This window comes from Danio rerio, chromosome 8 (assembly GCF_049306965.1).
Source record: "Danio rerio strain Tuebingen ecotype United States chromosome 8, GRCz12tu, whole genome shotgun sequence".
Taxonomy (NCBI): domain Eukaryota; kingdom Metazoa; phylum Chordata; class Actinopteri; order Cypriniformes; family Danionidae; genus Danio; species Danio rerio.
The window spans coordinates 17,002,251-17,019,719 of record NC_133183.1 but is presented as its reverse complement, the minus strand read 5'-3'; the positions used below and the strand labels follow the sequence as shown (position 1 = coordinate 17,019,719).

The 17,469-nt window shown below is 36.5% G+C and overlaps 2 protein-coding genes across 2 annotated transcripts; both read right to left on the bottom strand.

Moving 5' to 3' along the window:
• Positions 1–706: 706 nt before the first annotated feature.
• On the bottom strand, positions 707–3,059 carry zgc:171480. Its single transcript, NM_001111179.1, has 3 exons — positions 2,847–3,059; positions 2,192–2,393; positions 707–1,154 (listed from the first exon to the last, which is right to left on the bottom strand). The coding sequence occupies exons 1-3, from the start codon at positions 2,894–2,896 to the stop codon at positions 1,005–1,007; spliced, it is 402 nt and encodes a 133-aa protein (NP_001104649.1). The 5' UTR covers positions 2,897–3,059; the 3' UTR covers positions 707–1,004.
• Positions 3,060–4,505: 1,446 nt separating this feature from the next.
• paox1 (polyamine oxidase (exo-N4-amino) 1) lies at positions 4,506–15,222 on the bottom strand. Its single transcript, NM_001113603.1, has 8 exons — positions 15,155–15,222; positions 14,838–15,001; positions 9,664–10,084; positions 9,376–9,593; positions 8,431–8,680; positions 6,458–6,570; positions 6,144–6,304; positions 4,506–5,222 (listed from the first exon to the last, which is right to left on the bottom strand). The coding sequence occupies exons 2-8, from the start codon at positions 14,986–14,988 to the stop codon at positions 5,064–5,066; spliced, it is 1,473 nt and encodes a 490-aa protein (NP_001107075.1). The 5' UTR covers positions 14,989–15,001; positions 15,155–15,222; the 3' UTR covers positions 4,506–5,063.
• Positions 15,223–17,469: the final 2,247 nt, after the last annotated feature.

The window sequence follows — 17,469 nt, the reverse complement described above, 5'->3', positions numbered from 1 at the left end:
TAATTAATCAGCCTGCTGTAGAGAATGCTGAGAATGCAGGAGTTATGCATTATATGATCACCACAAGAGGACACTGTAAGCTAATGTAATTATATCAAACATTTTAAGAAAATAAAAATAAATCAAAGATCAAGAGTTTAACCAATAAAAATCTGTACAATTTTGACCAAAATAATAACAAGTATGATTTCCATTGTTTACAAAAAGGTACTAAAATGTCAATCAGTGAAACAATAGTGATATTGAAAGACTATTTAAAATGTCAATCAGCCTATTTAAGACGGGTGTCCAAATTCAGTCCTAGAGGGCCGATGTCCTGCTGAGTTTAGCTCTAACTTGCTTCAACACACCTGGCGGGAACTTACTAGTACACCTAGTAAGAGCTTGATTAGTTGGTTCAGGTATGTTTGATTAGGGTTGGAGCTAAACTCTCCAGGACACCAGCCCTCCAGGACCGAGTTTGGACACCCTTGATTTAAGACTATTTAAAATGTCAATCAGCGTAACAATAGTGACATTAAAAGCCTGTTTCAGGAACAGCACATATCCAAATGACATTTTTATAATGTACGTTAATACTATACTTCAAGCACTATGCTATATACCCATAATTCAACAAGATATTTTAATCATTAACAAAAATAACGACAACAATAGCAACAAAATAACCTAAAACTAATAGTGAAGTCATAAAATTGAGCATGAACTCTTTTCTTTTTTTTTATTCAATAAAGATCAAATTAAGTGTTAATTTTGTCCATAAACATATCTGTTAACCTGAATGACCACGTAACATTATATCAGCTATATTTGATATTCTCTCACACACACACACACACACACACACACACAAGCATATAATTTCAAAAAATAGTCCCAATTCATAATGATACAATGCTCACTACAAATATTTGAATTTTTAATTGGAGGGTGACATAAAACAAAAGTGTATTTGTCAAGACAACATAAATATTATAAAGGAGGCATCAATCACATCAGTCCACTCATTTCTTCTTCCAGAATTTGCTGTAATCGTCAGCTTTGAAATCATCATCAAAATCTTCCAATTCTTTCTTCACTGCCTTCTTCGGTTCTCTTTTCCGCATCCTGATTTTCCTCTCCATTTCAGAGAGTGTGGTGAGGTCCACAGGCATCTGGCAAAGAAAAAAAAATTGTTAGCTAAATATTAGGTTAGATTTAGGTCGCCAGAGTCTAAGGACAATATTTTTTTACATCCAATAACGGCGGTGATATTTGGTTGATTTTTGGTTCTGGTACAAAGTGACCAAAATCCAACGTCGAGCCAACATCTTAAACCAGGGGTGCCCAAACTTGGTCCTGCAGAGTTAAGTTCCAACCCCAATTAGACACAACTGAACCTACTAATCAAGCTCTTTCAAGGCATACAACAAACTTCCAGACAGGAGGGTTGAAGGAAGTTGGAGCTAAACTATGCAGGACACCGGCCCTCCAGGAGCGAGTTTGGGCACCCCGGTTAAAACCAATGTCATATTGATGTCAAATACTGACATTTATTCAGGTATGGCAACCAAAATCCAGCATCTGATAGACGTCATATTAGTAACGTCCACACAACATCAATCTGTAACATCATTGATATTTGGTTATTTATAGGTTGCGTTGAAAAGTTACGAAAGTGTCGGCCTGACGTTGGGTTTTGACATCAACCCGATTTTCATTGCCAAACAAAATGAAACACCCCACGATGCTGGGTCACAACGTCAATCAGCATGTTGACTTCCTGTGCCTGCTGAGTTAATAAGGAAGATATAAAGAACTAGGTGGCACAGTGGCTCACACGGTGGCTCAGTGGCTAGCACTGTTGCCTTACAGCAAAAAGTTTACTGGTTCGAGCCCCGACTGGGTCAGCTGGCATTTCTACGTGGAGTTTGCATGTTCTCCCCGTGTTCATATGGGTTTCCTTCAGGTGCTCCAGTTTCCCCCACAGTCCATAGACATGTGTTATAGGCGAAATAAATAAACTAAAATGTCCGTAGAGTATGTGTGTGAATGTGAGTGTATGGGTGTTTGCCAGTGCTAGGTTGCGGCTGGAAGGGCATCCGCTGTGTAAAACATATGATGGAATAGTTGGCCGTTAATTCCGCTGTGGAGACCCCTGATAAATAAAGGGACTAAGCCGAAGGAAAATGAATGAATATAAAGAACTAACCTTCATTAACTTTCTGGGCTCCTGATATCTGATGTTGATGGTGGACCCGTCAGGTCTGACCAGCAGAACTGGATACATTCTCTCATATTTCTGCCTGCCAAGCCGGACCACGCTGGTTCTGTTGGAATCTGACTGAATGACTGTGCTGTGAAATGAGGATGTGGCTTGCAAACATCTGTGGGTGAAAACTGCCTGAAGACACCTGTGCAAAACAATAACAGCAAATGTACAAACAATCACATTAAACTAAATATTACTTTAGAACTTTAGTTCAATTTCATTAACGTAGCTGCAGTTTAACAAAGCAATTATGCAAAATGTTATTCACCAAAAATTACATTCCTGTCATAATTTACTCACTCTTCACTTCTTTAAAACCTACTCGAGATTCAGTAAACTGTTATGAAAACAAAAGAAGATATTTTGAAAAATGTTGGTCGTTTAATGCTTACGTCATACATATTTTTTCCTACAATTGAAGTCTATGGGTTCCAGCAACCATTTTTTCAAAACATCTTCTTTTGTGTTAAACAGAAGAAATAAACTCAGAACAGGTTCAAAACCACTCAAGGCAGAATAAATTGTGAGGTAATGTAAAGCTAAAATACACGGACTATCACGTTATACATTACGGTGCTCCTGGTTTGCGACTTACCTAAATAAGCCCTTGCAGGGATGACCAACTGTATTTAAAGCCATTGTCATTATGTTTGCAACGTTGGAGTTGTCTATCTAATAAATGTATTCATAAGTGTAAGATTATATACATAACTTCAGGATGAAGAAGGTCACCATCAACAAACGGCATGGAGGTGCATCAGCATAAATGTCCCCCTGGAAACTTGTACGGCAGCTTCTGTTAGTTCCGTTTGGAGTTTTGTTTAAAGTTTATTTATGCGACTTGACTACTCAAAACCTTAATAACCAAGTCAAAGTTTAGCACGATATTTTATTTCAATATATATATACAGAAAGTATGTTCATATGTTCAACTCGTTATACAAATAGGAAGAAAACAGATAGAAGCAAAGCACCCCATGCAGAAATATCCAGCTTAAACCAGCCTAGGCTGGTTGGCTGGTTTTAGCTGGTTGACCAGGCTGGTTTTAGAGGGGTTTTGGCCATTTCCAGGCTGGTTTCCAGCCATTTCCAGCCTGGTCTTAGCTGGTCAGGCTGGAAAATGACCAGCCAAATCCAACTAAAACCAGCTGGTCATCTCCCAGCCTGACCAGCTAAGACCAGGCTGGAAATGGCTGGAAACCAGCCTGGAAGTGGCCAAAACCCCTCTAAAACCAGCCTGGTCAACCAGCTAAAACCAGCCAACCAGCCTAGGCTGGTTTAAGCTGAATTTTTCAGCAGGGACAGCTCAAGGTCCGATTACTTTTCATGGATTGACATACATTATCAAGTGAAGTGGATTTTATACTCTTTAAAGTGTGAAGTTTATATATATATATATTTAAATTGTATGTGTATAATCTGCTTGTAGACTTGCATACCATTAGAATAATTACCATATCACAAGAAATGGATAAGTTATATGGTTACCAGGTATGGGTCAGGGGTTAACCTAGGTGGAAATTGAGGTCAGGGGTTAACCTAGGTGGAAATTGAGGTCAGGGGTTAACCTAGGTGGAATTTGTGTGATATATGTAGAACTAAGACAAAAACAGATGACAGAGGTGGAATTTGGGGTCAAGGGTTAAACTAGGAGGGATCTTGTGTAATATATGGAGAACAAAGGAAAACAACGGATGTAAAAGGGTATTTAAGTAAGGCCAGAAGATGAGTGAGTTAGAATTTTTCAGACAGAGATGCTACTGGGGGTCTCCTGAAAGTTCTCCTTTGTTGTCAACAATAAAGTATATTCTTCTGATATTCATAACCTCCAGACAAGAGTTTGATTCAGTAAGAGAAAAACCAAGAAAACCACTACACAAGTTCAAATAAGCAAATGCGTTTCAGGTAGTGCCAATGTTTTATTCTAGTCTTTGAGAACATTTTGTTGGGTACACAGTTTGCATCATGAATAACTAGAATTTGTCAAACTGGACTGAGGAAATCCACCAAGTAGAAACAACAACGGGAGCAATGCTACATTCATTCACTTTCCTTCGGATTATTCCCTTTATTCATCAGGGGTCGCCACGGTGGACTGAACCTCCAACTTATGGAGCATATGTTTTACACAGTGGATGTCCTTCAAAGCTCCAGCGGCAGTAGGCTACTGAACATACACATCCAATCTCACTCACACACTACGGCCAATTTAGTTTATTCACCTATTGCGGATGTGTATAGACTATGAGGGAAACCGAACGAACTCGGAGGAAACCCACACCAACACGGGGAGAACATGCAAACTCCACACAGAAATACCAACTGACCCAGTCTAAGCTTGAACCAGCGACCTTCTTGCTGCGAGGCGATCGTGCTACCCACTACACCACCGTGTCAACGCCCCCAATGCTCCATCCATTCCTAATATTATTACTTTTTTAGTTTTCCCTTTAACACCTGAAAATGTACAACTTCACAGAAAGTATATAAAAAATCTCATTATAGGTTAGTCAAAATTGGGAAGCAGAGTCCTAAAATCACTTTCCATCCATTCATGACTAAGATACCAAGATAAGAGATAACCAGTTTATCCACATGTCATCCTCTCATTACATTGATCTTAATTCATATATTTTAATTTGAAAAAGATTCTGCATTGTTTGCTGTAAATGTGGGCAAAGATAAATATATGGTACATCTAATACCCCCGTTCTTTTCTTATTAAAACACTCTGGAGCAACATCAGGGGGTAGGTTTGTTCAGTACTAGTACACTAGTCTGAATTTTAGACAAATAATATAAATGTAACTCTTTAAACGTGTTTGTCCATTGAAGCTGAAGTGGAAGCCACTGCATCCTTATAATGTGCTGCCAGTCTGTCTGCCTCCCTGTGTCCTGAAAGTAGAGCTCCTTGCACTGTGCCATAAAGAGTCTTCATCGTGGCCTCACCTGCAAACATGACCTGCAGATGCTGAAATAAAAGTGAAAATGCTTTAGTTCTACATGAGATGACATACTAAAAACATCTTTATAAAGTCTATATCTCACTCAAATGTAGTTTAAAAAACACAGTTATTATCCATTACTTGCTTTATTTTATTATAACGATATATGAAAAGGGGTGGTGCAGTGGTTAGCACTATCGCCTTAGGGCAAGAAGGTCGCTGATTCGAGCCTTGGCTGGGTCAGTTAGCATTTCTGTGTGGAGTTTGCATGTTCTCGTGTTCGTGTGGGTTTCCTCCGGGAGCTCCGTTTTCCCCCACAATTCAATGACTATGCTATATAGGTGAATTGAATGAGCTAAATTGTCCATAGTGTATGTGTGTGAATCAGAGTGTAAGGGTGTTTCCCAGTGATGGTTGCTGCTGGAAGGGCATCCATTGCGTAAAACATATGTTGGATAAGTTGGCGGTTCATTCCGCTGTAGCGACCCCTGATTATTAAAGGAACTAAGCCGAAAATAAAATAAATGAATGAATAAATGAATGACGGGCGAGGTAGTGGTGCAGTAGGTATTGCTGTCGCCTCACAGCAAGAAGGTCGCTGGGTCACTGGTTCGAATCTCGGCTCAGTTGGCGTTTCTGTGTGGAGTTTGCATGTTCTCCCTGCCTTCGCGTGGGTTTCCTCCGGATGCTCCGGTTTCCCCCACAGTCCAAAGAGATGCAGTGCAGGTGAATTGGGTGGGCTAAATTGTCCCTTGTGTATGAGTGTGTGAATGTGTGTGTGGATGTTTCCCAGAGATGGGTTGCGGCTGGAAGGGCATCCGCTGCGTAAAAAAAACTTGCTGGATAAGTTGGCGGTTTATTCCGCTGTGGCGACCCCAGAATAATAAAGGGACTAAGCTGACAAGAAAATGAATGAATGAATGAATGACATGAAAAAAATTACTTACTGCATCAGGAAACTGGCTGCCCTCTAGTGGTTGTGCTAGTGTGTCCATAACTTGCCCATCAACACCAACAGGAAGAAAAGTGTAACTTCCCTTTATAAATTTGTTGCTGCGCCACTTAGTGCACAGTATAGATTTGGGCTGTGGAATATTTGCACTGGGTCCTTCAGGGTAGGAAACAAATATATAAAAGTAGATGATACTTATCCCAAATACAACATTGAAATTTAAATAAAGTTCTTCATTTGTTTTAAGTTCAATAACACACATTAGAAAGCACTAGCTAGTTATAACATTTACTTTAAAGGATACTTTACCAAAGAACATTTTGAGGTGGTCAGTGACAGCAGCTGAGAGTTCATTATCTGTCATGGTTTCAACCAGGTCTGCTATTTCTCCAGGACACCAGCCAATTAATACATTTCCAAACCTAAAAATAAGAGAAGGAAAAATCAACAGTGCTGCATTCTTAAAGGTGTCACACTATTATATTATTTAAACTGTTCAATGTCTACTCATTTCCAACCCATTATGTCCATGAAATACATTTAGCCTGATTTCACAAGTTTTTATTATTAGCAATATTAGTTTTTCTGATCTTCTGAATATTTCACAGTTGTGTAATCAGGGTTTCTCCTCTTGAAGGTTTCAGCAAGGTAATTTTAATATTTTTAAAGACCTTTTTAAGATCATTATTGTAACAGTCACCAGCGATCTGCATGGGCTAAATAGCTGGTGACTGTGACAATAAGGATTTTAAAAATCTGCCAGAACTACAAATCTGCCTGCAAACGAACTACAAGTTCCAGTCATGCACCGCTCACACACACACCTGTTCCTCATTCAGTAGATTACACACACTCACAGCTGGGAGCCGCTTATGAACTGATTACATAAACTATTTATACAGCACACACAGCTCTTGGGAGTCTTCTGTTATGTGAAGTGGGACGCTGACAAGAAAGAGCGGATCCAAATGCAGGTTTATTGATTATGGTCAGGCAAGCAAACTGCCGGCCCGCAACTCCTGTCAAAAATATAAAGAGATTTGTAACCTGCCAAAACATATATTTTTGAACCACTATCATTGTTGTGCAGTTGCTTCTAGCCATTTGTGGTTTTGACGCGCCACCTAGTTGACATTTAAAGTACAGCACTCAGACTAGTTTTTAGTTTAATTTTTCTCTCAGTGTGCGGTCGAGAGTAACACACATGCATTTTAATTCTGTGGCTGATTTAAACGTTAAAATATACGTCCATATGTGTTTTATTTTTAATAAAGCTCTATTTTTGCAAATATTCATGGGTTGATTGTTTTATACAACCTAAATTTTGTTGTATAAATGCTTCTTCATGGCTTACACGTTATGCTGGTGGTGTAGCAAATATGCTAAACTCACTAATATTCGATTCAAATGGTCTCATTCTGAAAATTGTACTGCTAGTTCAATTGAACTTGGTAAAGTAAATGTGAATGTGCACATACTTTTCCCTTCTTTGTTGTAGTGTTACAAAATAGAAAGATATTGAGAAGAACAATTGCAAGTAAAGTCACTTAAGTTGCCCAAACTGCTTTCTGCTGTTGTTACGCTATTGAAAAAATACAATTGGTTGGGACAGAATAATAATTATTACGCCTAGTATTTTCATAGCAGTTTAAACTACCCCTTTAAAATGTACAAAAGCTAGAGTTTTGACTGCATATACTCTGTGGAAGAATGATTGAGTGGGAGTCTAACACTCGGCCATACACACAACAACCACAAATGTATTTTAGCAGCTGATGTGCGACACGATAAATGTGCTGATTTGCATTATCGCTGGTGACAGGTAATGCTTGAAATATAAATGTCATGTCTTTTGTCCTAAGAAGCATGAATTGTCAGGTTTCCACTTTTTTATTATGCTTGAATGTTTAAGCGCCCCTCCTATGAATTTTAAGTCACTAAAATGGCCCTCTACCAATTTGAGTTTGAGACCTCTGACATAAACAAACAAGCAAACAAGGTGAGGGTTAAAAACACGATAAAGAAAGGCAAGGGAAACACGTCGCAATGTTACAAAACTGTATAACAAGACTCAGCCAAGAAGTGTGCGTGTGTGCTGTGTATATAGATGGGTGTTGGCCATACTGGGTAGCTATACAAGAAGAAAGGAAAATTAAGACCTGACTAAAAGAGATTTAAGACCTACAACACAATATTTCATTAAATTTAAGACATTTTAAGGCCTAAAATTTTGTTTTAGAGATTTAAGACATTTTAAGACCCAGCAGATACCCCAGATTAACCTTTCTTTGGGCCTCAGGACAGAAAAGCTCTGCATGCTTTTGAGCCACTGCATTTTGTTGGTGGAAATGGAGGCAGGAGTGTCATCCTCATAAATGAAGCTGATAGAACCAACATCATTCTCCCAGAATGCCTCTTCATACGCCAGAAAGATCTTGGCAATATTGCCAAAGCACAGCTTATTGATGACCTCAATTTTCTCAGTTGGAAGACTGGGGATGAAGAGGTCGGATGCTTGTGCTTTTAGGCAACCTGCAAAGAAAGAAAGAAAGAAAGAAAGCAACAACAACACACATACACAAACAAACACACAAACACTTAGTTACTCAGAGAGAAGATCCATTGTAACTGGCTATAAATACACTCACTGGCCACTTTGTTAGGTACACCCTTAAAACTACTTATAGCCAATCACATAGTCGCAACATCGGTGCATTTTGATCAAGAAGACATGCTAACGTTCAATCCAAACATCAGAATGAGGGGAAAAAAGTTGATTTAAGTGACTTTGATTGTGACATGATTTCTGATGCCAGACAGGCTGGTGTGATTTTTACCACAATCTCAAGAGTTTACCGAAAATGGTCAGAAAAAATAAAATATGTATGGGTAAAAATTATCAATGTCAGAAGTCAGACAAGAATGGTGAAAAAGTTTCAAGTAAAAGCCAACAGAAGTGCATCTCTGAGTGCACATTGCATTAAATCTTGAAGCAGATGAGTAAACATCAGCAGAAGAAGCTCGACCCGGGCAACACTCTTGTCAGCTGAGAACAGCAAACTTAATTCACACAGTCTCAGCAAAACTTGACAAGAAGGATCGATGACCTCAATTTCTGCTGTGAAACTTGGATGATAGAGAACAAGAAAGCACCTAGCAATGTGTATCTAATAAAGTGGCCAGTGAGTATTTAGTCTCATCAGAGCTCAATCCTTATCAACACATACCCAGTGAAACGGTAACTATTACATGATCAGCTAGAATCTCCTCCCCATCCTCACAGACAATGCAAACAGGGTATTGGCGGACTTTTCCTTCAGGAGAAGCTTCATTTTGCGGAGAAGGGAAGGATCCATCCCATTTGATCGTACGGACTTCTCTTTTCAGCAGCAGACGATCCTTAGGGAAGTCTTCTTTTAGTAGATCCACAAGCTGATACATGAACCTGATGGACATACAATAATTAACCCTAAATGAAACATTTAACGATCAATAAATGCACATGATCGTCATACCCTGTAATATTGACGCTGTCCCCCATATCGATATAATACTGCCACGAGTCTAGAGAGATTCTGTGAAGGTCTGAAGCACCAATGTCAATCAGCATGTCTTTTCCGACCAAAGCAAAAACACTCTGCATTCTTGCTTTCTCATCTTCTTGCAAACGTTCAATCACACCCTGGGTTTTCACTGCGTAGTGTTCACCTAAACTCTTTCCTGAGTTTCCCGAGCCACGGTGATAAATGAAGCTCTCCCCATGTTCATACGCACGTCTGGCGAAGTTTGCATTCACTTTGTGCCCTTTATTATTGTAAAATGCTTCTTCGCCCATCTCAGGGAGCTGGTTTAGAAGGCCTTTTAGTAGACAGTAGACTGGGTTTTTTTCTGACGTCCCATGGATGTACTGTGCTCCGGTGTCAACACATGCATTACCTTTGATATAAAAAGAAAGACAGTGACTGTTAGATTTGAAAGAGCCCCTAATATGGGTTTTTGAGAATGACCTTTCATGTAGTGTGTAACGCAGCTCTAAGTGAAGTGAAATATCCAGCTAAGGCTTAAATCTGAACGTGGACAGTGTTTACAACTATTGATTCATTTATAAAAGAATCCTCGTACTTCAAATGAATCGTCTTAATAATGAGTCTTTAACTGTTTTGGCGTGACATGGATACGAAACTTAACCCCTACCCAGTTGTTGCGTGAGCAAACCCAGGAAAATTTGGGGGGGGGGGGGGTTGGGGGGGGTTACGGGAGTTTTTGAGATAAATAACAAATGGGAGGGGCTGGAGATGGGTCTGAAATACAGGAGACTCCCGGGAAAAACAGGAATGTAGGCAGGTATGCGCACACATCCACTATGCACTCTGACTACTTCTACTGTATGTTGTTGATAAGCTGTGCTAGGCATTTCACTCTGTCTCGCGCTGAACGCTGTTTACCTATTGCAACAGGCTGTCATCAGTCCAATCAGCGTAGATTAGCTTTGCGCTAAGGAGGGGTTTGGGAACAAATATATCGCTGAATGATTCAAATGGGAGTCGCTGGGACAATTAAAAATAAATGCATATTATAAGACAATGAAAGTGTTTTTTGACCTTACATGCATATTAGACTGTTGTTGGAGACCCTTACAACCAAAATATGACCCTATTTAATGTATAATAGGGGTTCTTTAATATGGTATATAACCTAACACTCCTTTATATAATTAAAGGTTCTGTATGTAAACTTTTGATTCTTCTAAAGCATAAAAATACCATAATATTTTTGGAAATTTTTAGGAAACATGCTTAATGAACATTCTTGTTTATCTGAAAAACAATGCTGAAGTCAGATATTCTGCTTTGAAAATGTCTGTTACGTGCAAGAGCGCTGTCTGTGTTTTGGTTCTTTAAACCCGCCCACTGCCACTTTAGCCAATTATATTCCAGCACTCCGGGTTGCCTTATTGGAAAACCGTATATTTCATTCATTCATTCAAAAAAGTTCTCAAAGCATGCATCTGTGATCAAAATGGGACCTCCGATGGACAGTAACAGACTCCAAAATGAGACGCAGATTCAGAGTCCCACAAGAGGTTATTAATTAGCAAGTAATATAAATATTATACATGGAAACATTATGTAAGCAGGGGTCCGTTCTTCGTGTGTGGATTACTCAATTAGCTGGATTTGGATGTTAATGATTTGACACGATTTGACATTGACACGTTTCGTTCTTCAAAACTCATCTGAGACTTGTTGTCATAGTAACAGATCTGATAAATCAAACCTGCGTAGGAGCTGGTTCATTTCATATAAACAGGATTAGACAGTATTTATTTACACTTGGGAAAATAGTATATATATATACTATATATATATGTATATATGTATGTATGTATATATATATATATATATATATATATATATATATATATATATATATATATATATATATATATATATATATATATATATATATATATATACATAGTTAAAATATATATTAATAAAACTTATGCAATCTGCACTCCTTAATAAAAGTAAAAGACTGCCACCTGGTGGTTCAAAGTGAAAGTTTATTAATATGAACTATTTAGATGCAAACGCTTACAGCACAATATTCGACTTTTTAAAAATAAGGGTAATAATTTATGCAGTCATGCACAATGAAACCTTTACCAATATCCAAATGCTTTTTTGATGCAAAATTAATTTAAACAGTTATTCCTTACGCCAATTAAAAAACTTGAGTAGGCCTAGGCTCCTATAATATAGAAAATCTTCTCTAAATGTACAACTAAATACATTGCTGTGAATTGAAATACATGATGAATACTCGACACATGAATGTGTAAAGCCTGCAGCCCACAACAAATGTGGAAAGTTATTGCTTGTCATATTTAACAAACCGTTTACTGCTAATTTGATGTCATTTTGCACACATGGATAATTGAATATTAATCAGATGATGTCATTACGCTGCTGTGGCGTTAGCCAATCATTACATTGATGATCATAATTTCGAGAATCGATAGATCTGTCCTTCACAGCACATGCAGCAATCTCAGATCAGTTTATCCAGACATTTTTATCTGATTCGTGAACTTCGTGAACTAAATTAGCCAGAGATCAGTTATCCAGATTAAAAGATCCAGGATCTGGCAAATTATCTTAGATCATTTAAAACCTCTTTAAGATTATTAAATGTACATGCTGAATCACTAATATGTGTTGGTTTGCATTATTTCGCAGTTCTAAAGTTCAACTTCAAATGGTTTATTTCATTTTCAAGATCTGGGGTAAAATCTGCTGCTGCTTTCAGTGGTATGGCAATAACTGTCATGTAAAATGGGATTCAAACTCACATTGTTAGCATTTAACACTGAATAAAGCACATGAGGTGAGGATCGTTGTCAGTTTTCTGTTGTTCAGCTGAAAGAAATAGAAGTAATTTCTAATATATCAATTTGAGGAGTTAGTTAGAACAAAAACAACTTTTAATATGGAAAATATTTATTCTATCACGTGCCGTTTCTTTTATATAGAACACGATTTAAATCAGCCTTAAATAAGCCTTTGGGTTCGCTATTTAGGCTTGCTCCTGTCGGCCCACAATCTGGCAACCTGCACTTGCATTTGTTTTGATCCAGGAATGCAATGCCTAGTTCAACCACTGGGTGTCAAACTTACATACTGCACCTTTAAATATATACAATTTCTTGAGATTTAGCAATAATAATAATAAAGAAAATTCTTATGAAGATTAGCAAAATGGTTGGTTCAAGAAGGAACATATTTTTGCTTGGATGGATTTTAAATGATGTGATGCAATCCGTCAACACAGCAAAAAAAGGATTTTGGAATTTTTAATGGAAGTGAAACTAAGTCATGAGTCCAAAGATTAAGGTTTCCTAAAATAGTTTCCTCTAAGAAACAACCTCTTTTTGTCTCCTTTGCATTAACACTGGAAAATGCCACATTTACATGTCAAAACTGGAAGATCTTCAAAATATGAATTTGCATAACAGTTATATAACGAATATGTTTGATTAGTGCAACAAACACTTATAGTTGAAGACGGAATTATTAGGCCACCTTTGATTTTTTTGATTTTTTATTTATATATTTCCCAAATGATGTTTAACAGAGAAAGGAAATTTTCACAGAGTCTTATTTGTTTTATTTTGGCTAGAATAAAAGCAGTTTTTAATTTTTTAAAAAACATTTTAAGGTCAAAATTATTAGCCCCTTTAAGCTATATATTTTTTCGATAGTCTACAAAACAAACCATTGCTATACAATAACTTGCCTAATTACTCTAAACTGCCTAGTTAACCTAACCCAGTAAACCTTTTAAATGTCACATTAAGCTGTATAAAGGTGTTTTGAAAAAAATGTAGTAAAATATTATTTACTTTCATCATGGCAAAGATAAAATAAATCAGTTATTAGAAATGAGTTATTAAAACTAACATGTTTAGTTTACATGTTTACTCTGTTAAAAAGAAAATTGGGAAAAAATTAACAGGGGGGCTAATAATTCTGACTTCAACTGTACACAATATTGTAAACACTTACATAATATACATTATGTAATACATTAAAAGATACTTATTTGATGCTTGTAGTTGGTTTTTGGTTTTCTGATAGTAATTTAGTCATTACTACTAAAACTTGCAATTAATGTTTACAAAAATTCTCATCCTCATGTGCAATGTTTAATGAAATATTATTGGTATATGGTTTTACTGCTATTACTAATGGTATTACACAATAAAATGTTGCGGTAATCCAATGCTGTGTGAAATATGGACAAACCAAACCACTGGGTTTCATTTACATTTAATTGAAAACAACAACAACAATGCATAGTTTGACCATAACATTTTGGTTATGACAACCCAGGATTTTTAGTGTTGGTATTGAAACAACAACAATAATAATAAAAGTACACATAAATTAAGAAATAAATTAGAATAAATAAAATGATTGTTACATTAACCATAATAAAACCTTGGTTGATTTTCTTAAACCTTTAACTGCCTGCTCTACCAAATGGTTGACTATATTTCAAATAATGACTGTTAGTCATTTAAAGAATGACTTTGAATAATGGTTTACACACACAGCATTGTTGGTTTACAAAAAAATCTAACAAACATCTTGTTGCACTTCTACACTTAATTATGGTTTATTGTAAAAAAGAAAACATGTTAAATGAGAATCTGAAATAGTTCATGGCATACTTCAAAACATGAAGATGATTAAGCGTTCAATAATGTTTTATTTTGATTATGTTTTAAATAAATTGGTCTTACACTTCATATTTTCAGCTTTTTCATAGTGCATGTACTAAATCTGGTACTTTTACCATAAACCAACATATATTATCAACCATTTGGTAGAAGTTGATATTTTAAAAATTATGAGATATGTAACGTTATTGAGAGTGTCAACTTGCGACAATACAAGACATTAACAAAGGAGTTAAGAAATGCAATCCAAAAAAAAATTTTTTTTTGTTTTTTTTGGTGGGGCAGCTAAAGGGTTAAGGACTCTTTCTTTAAATGACTATCATATTCTTACAGAGTTTAACCTTTTTAAACTTTATTGACAGTGGCGAATAGTTTCCAACTTTAATATTTTGATTAAAAAGTGACGAACTTTGCAGAAACCTGAACAGGTTATGATGTATTTACCCAGAGTTGCAGTAGCTACTCTTCCTCCAACATTTTCGGCGGCTTCCAGCACAGTGACGTCATTAAATCCATATTCTTTCAGCTTCTTGGCAGCGGCGAGTCCTGCCACACCTGCACCGACAACCACGATAGATGGACTCCTGTCTACCATGATGACTAAAGGACTGAAGAAGAGATCATCTTAACCGTCAATTCACAAGAAGCATTACGATTACACATTTATTAAAACAGAACAAGTTCAGTCCTGCCGTTCTAAAACAAAAGCGCTTTTGTAGCTTTGTCCTACAACATAGCTAGATTAAGGTGTTTATACTCACTTGTAACGGAGCAGAATGTTGACTATCCACCTTTAGCGGTTAGTTACATAGCTTAGTTCCACTTCCTGTTGTAATGTTATAGCAACCAAAGTAGAAGAAACAGTCCTTTTTTCCTTTTTTTTTCTGATCGCTGTATGCATACTTGTCCATTAGGGGGCAGGAAATCCTAAGAAAAGAAACTGAGTTCATGAATATCACCAGAACTAGTCAAGCTTTACTTCTTTTCTGAACATAGGATTATTTCAAGAGGTGTGTTTGTGTACACACAGAACACAGAGAAAACAAGACATGTGTACTGAGCTGCAGCGGAGGCAGGAAGTAGTTTTAGGTACTATGGTTAACCATCTGATTGAATTAGGCCTATATAAGTGCTATTATTGATATTAAATTAAATTTTGATGAAAATACTGAAAGGGCAGGACAGGCCAACAAAGACTTTATTGTCTGTGAAAATTTGTGAAGTTTACTATTGATAGGACCAGGGGTGTTGCTAGACATAAGCACCTTTCTTCACGTGCACATGCCGAGCCCCAGTAAATTGGACCTAGCAACGCCCCTGCATAGGACTCTGATGGTGGCATTTTAAGGCCTATATAGAATCCATTTAAACCTTTTCATTGATTTGTTGATTTGCTTCTTTAAAAGTAAAACAGAAGAACCCACTGTCTGTTTTAAATACCTTCAGCAAAGTATTAAGGGTAAAAGTGCCAGGGTTATTCTATTTGTATGAAATTCAGGTGTTAAAAAAAGCCCATTTTCATTTTTTTTTTTTTTTTGCGATTGACTTGCTGAATTTTATTGGGAAGAGTTGCTGTTTTTAGTAGCCTACTGGTAATGCTGCTTAATGCTTGTCTTAAGTGTGTGGTATATGTGTTGTAAATCTATTATGCTGCAGAACTAATCACCCCAAAAGGGCACAATAATGTTTACAGTAACTGTGTAATAAATAGAGAAGGATCTGTGTTACTTTTCCTAACTTTTCAGCCTGTATCCCTTAAAATAACAATGCCAGTGACTCGTGACCCCCACTATCCTCTGAGTTGGTTATAAATATACAAGCACACATATCTATAGATCCATTTTATTTTGGAGAACGCCACATGTGACCATCCTCCATGTTCAGTCATAGCCTGAATTTATTTTTTTATGTATGGAGAAAGTCTTACTTGTTTTATTTCGACTAGAATAAAAGCAGTTTAAAAAATTTTTTTTAAAACATTTTAAAGTTATTTGCCCATTTAAGCTACATTTTTCTGATAGTCTACAGAACAAACCATTGTAATGCAATAACTTGCCTAATTACCTTCCTGTCAAGTTAACCTGATTAACCTAGTTAAGCCTTTTAATGTCACTTTAAGCTGTATAGAAGAAAAATATCTAGTCAAATGTTATTTACTGTCATCATGGCCAAGATAAAATAAATCAGATATTAGAAATTAGTTATTTAAACTAAGATGCTTTTATTACTATTAGGCACTACTATTTTTTATTACAATTATGTGTTGAAATCTACTCTCCATTAAACAGAAAGAGGGGGGGGGGGATAAACAGGGCATTATTAATTCAGGGGGGCTAATAATTCCATATAAACTAAGCAAAACATCTCGTGTGATTTCTTAATTAACCAGTAAGGGCCAGTTAATATTGATTGAAAGTTTAACAAAATATTTTTGATCTTGGGATTTATTTTGAATGGATCATGCAACGATTGCATATTTTATTGGAAATAAATGTTTGTCCATTATTTCAATAATATAAATAGACTTTTTCGATAATCTAAAAAGTTAGGTTGGTAAAGAGACACTGTTACTTTCTGAAAATATACTTTAATCCTACTGCAATGAAAATATACTTTAAATTTGTCCGTGACAGGGTTGACACAATTTTAGGTTTGTTTACTGCTTGTCTACTTGCAATTTATTTATAAATAGTGCAGGAGCTTCACCAACATTCATTTCTTACAGCCTAAGGTCTAATTAATACAACTATGTGGTTAAATCTCAAACTTTTTTTTTTTTAATTCTGACATCTCAAAGGCACTTTAGGTTCTATAAAGGAACATTAAAGACGTTTTTGTAATGGTTCATAAAATGCAAATCAATGGGTACTGGTACTTTGACTTTGAGAGTCAAAACAGATAATACTGTAAATAATACTGTTTGTTGCACATCTTTTCGCATCATGAAACCTCAGTGTAATATTAATATTAATTGTGCTTTTTGACTCTGTAAGTTTTAGTAATATTGACTTGCATTTAATGAATGGACTTCTTTAATGTTATTCGGATGAAAAACTCAGCTTCATCACAAACTGTA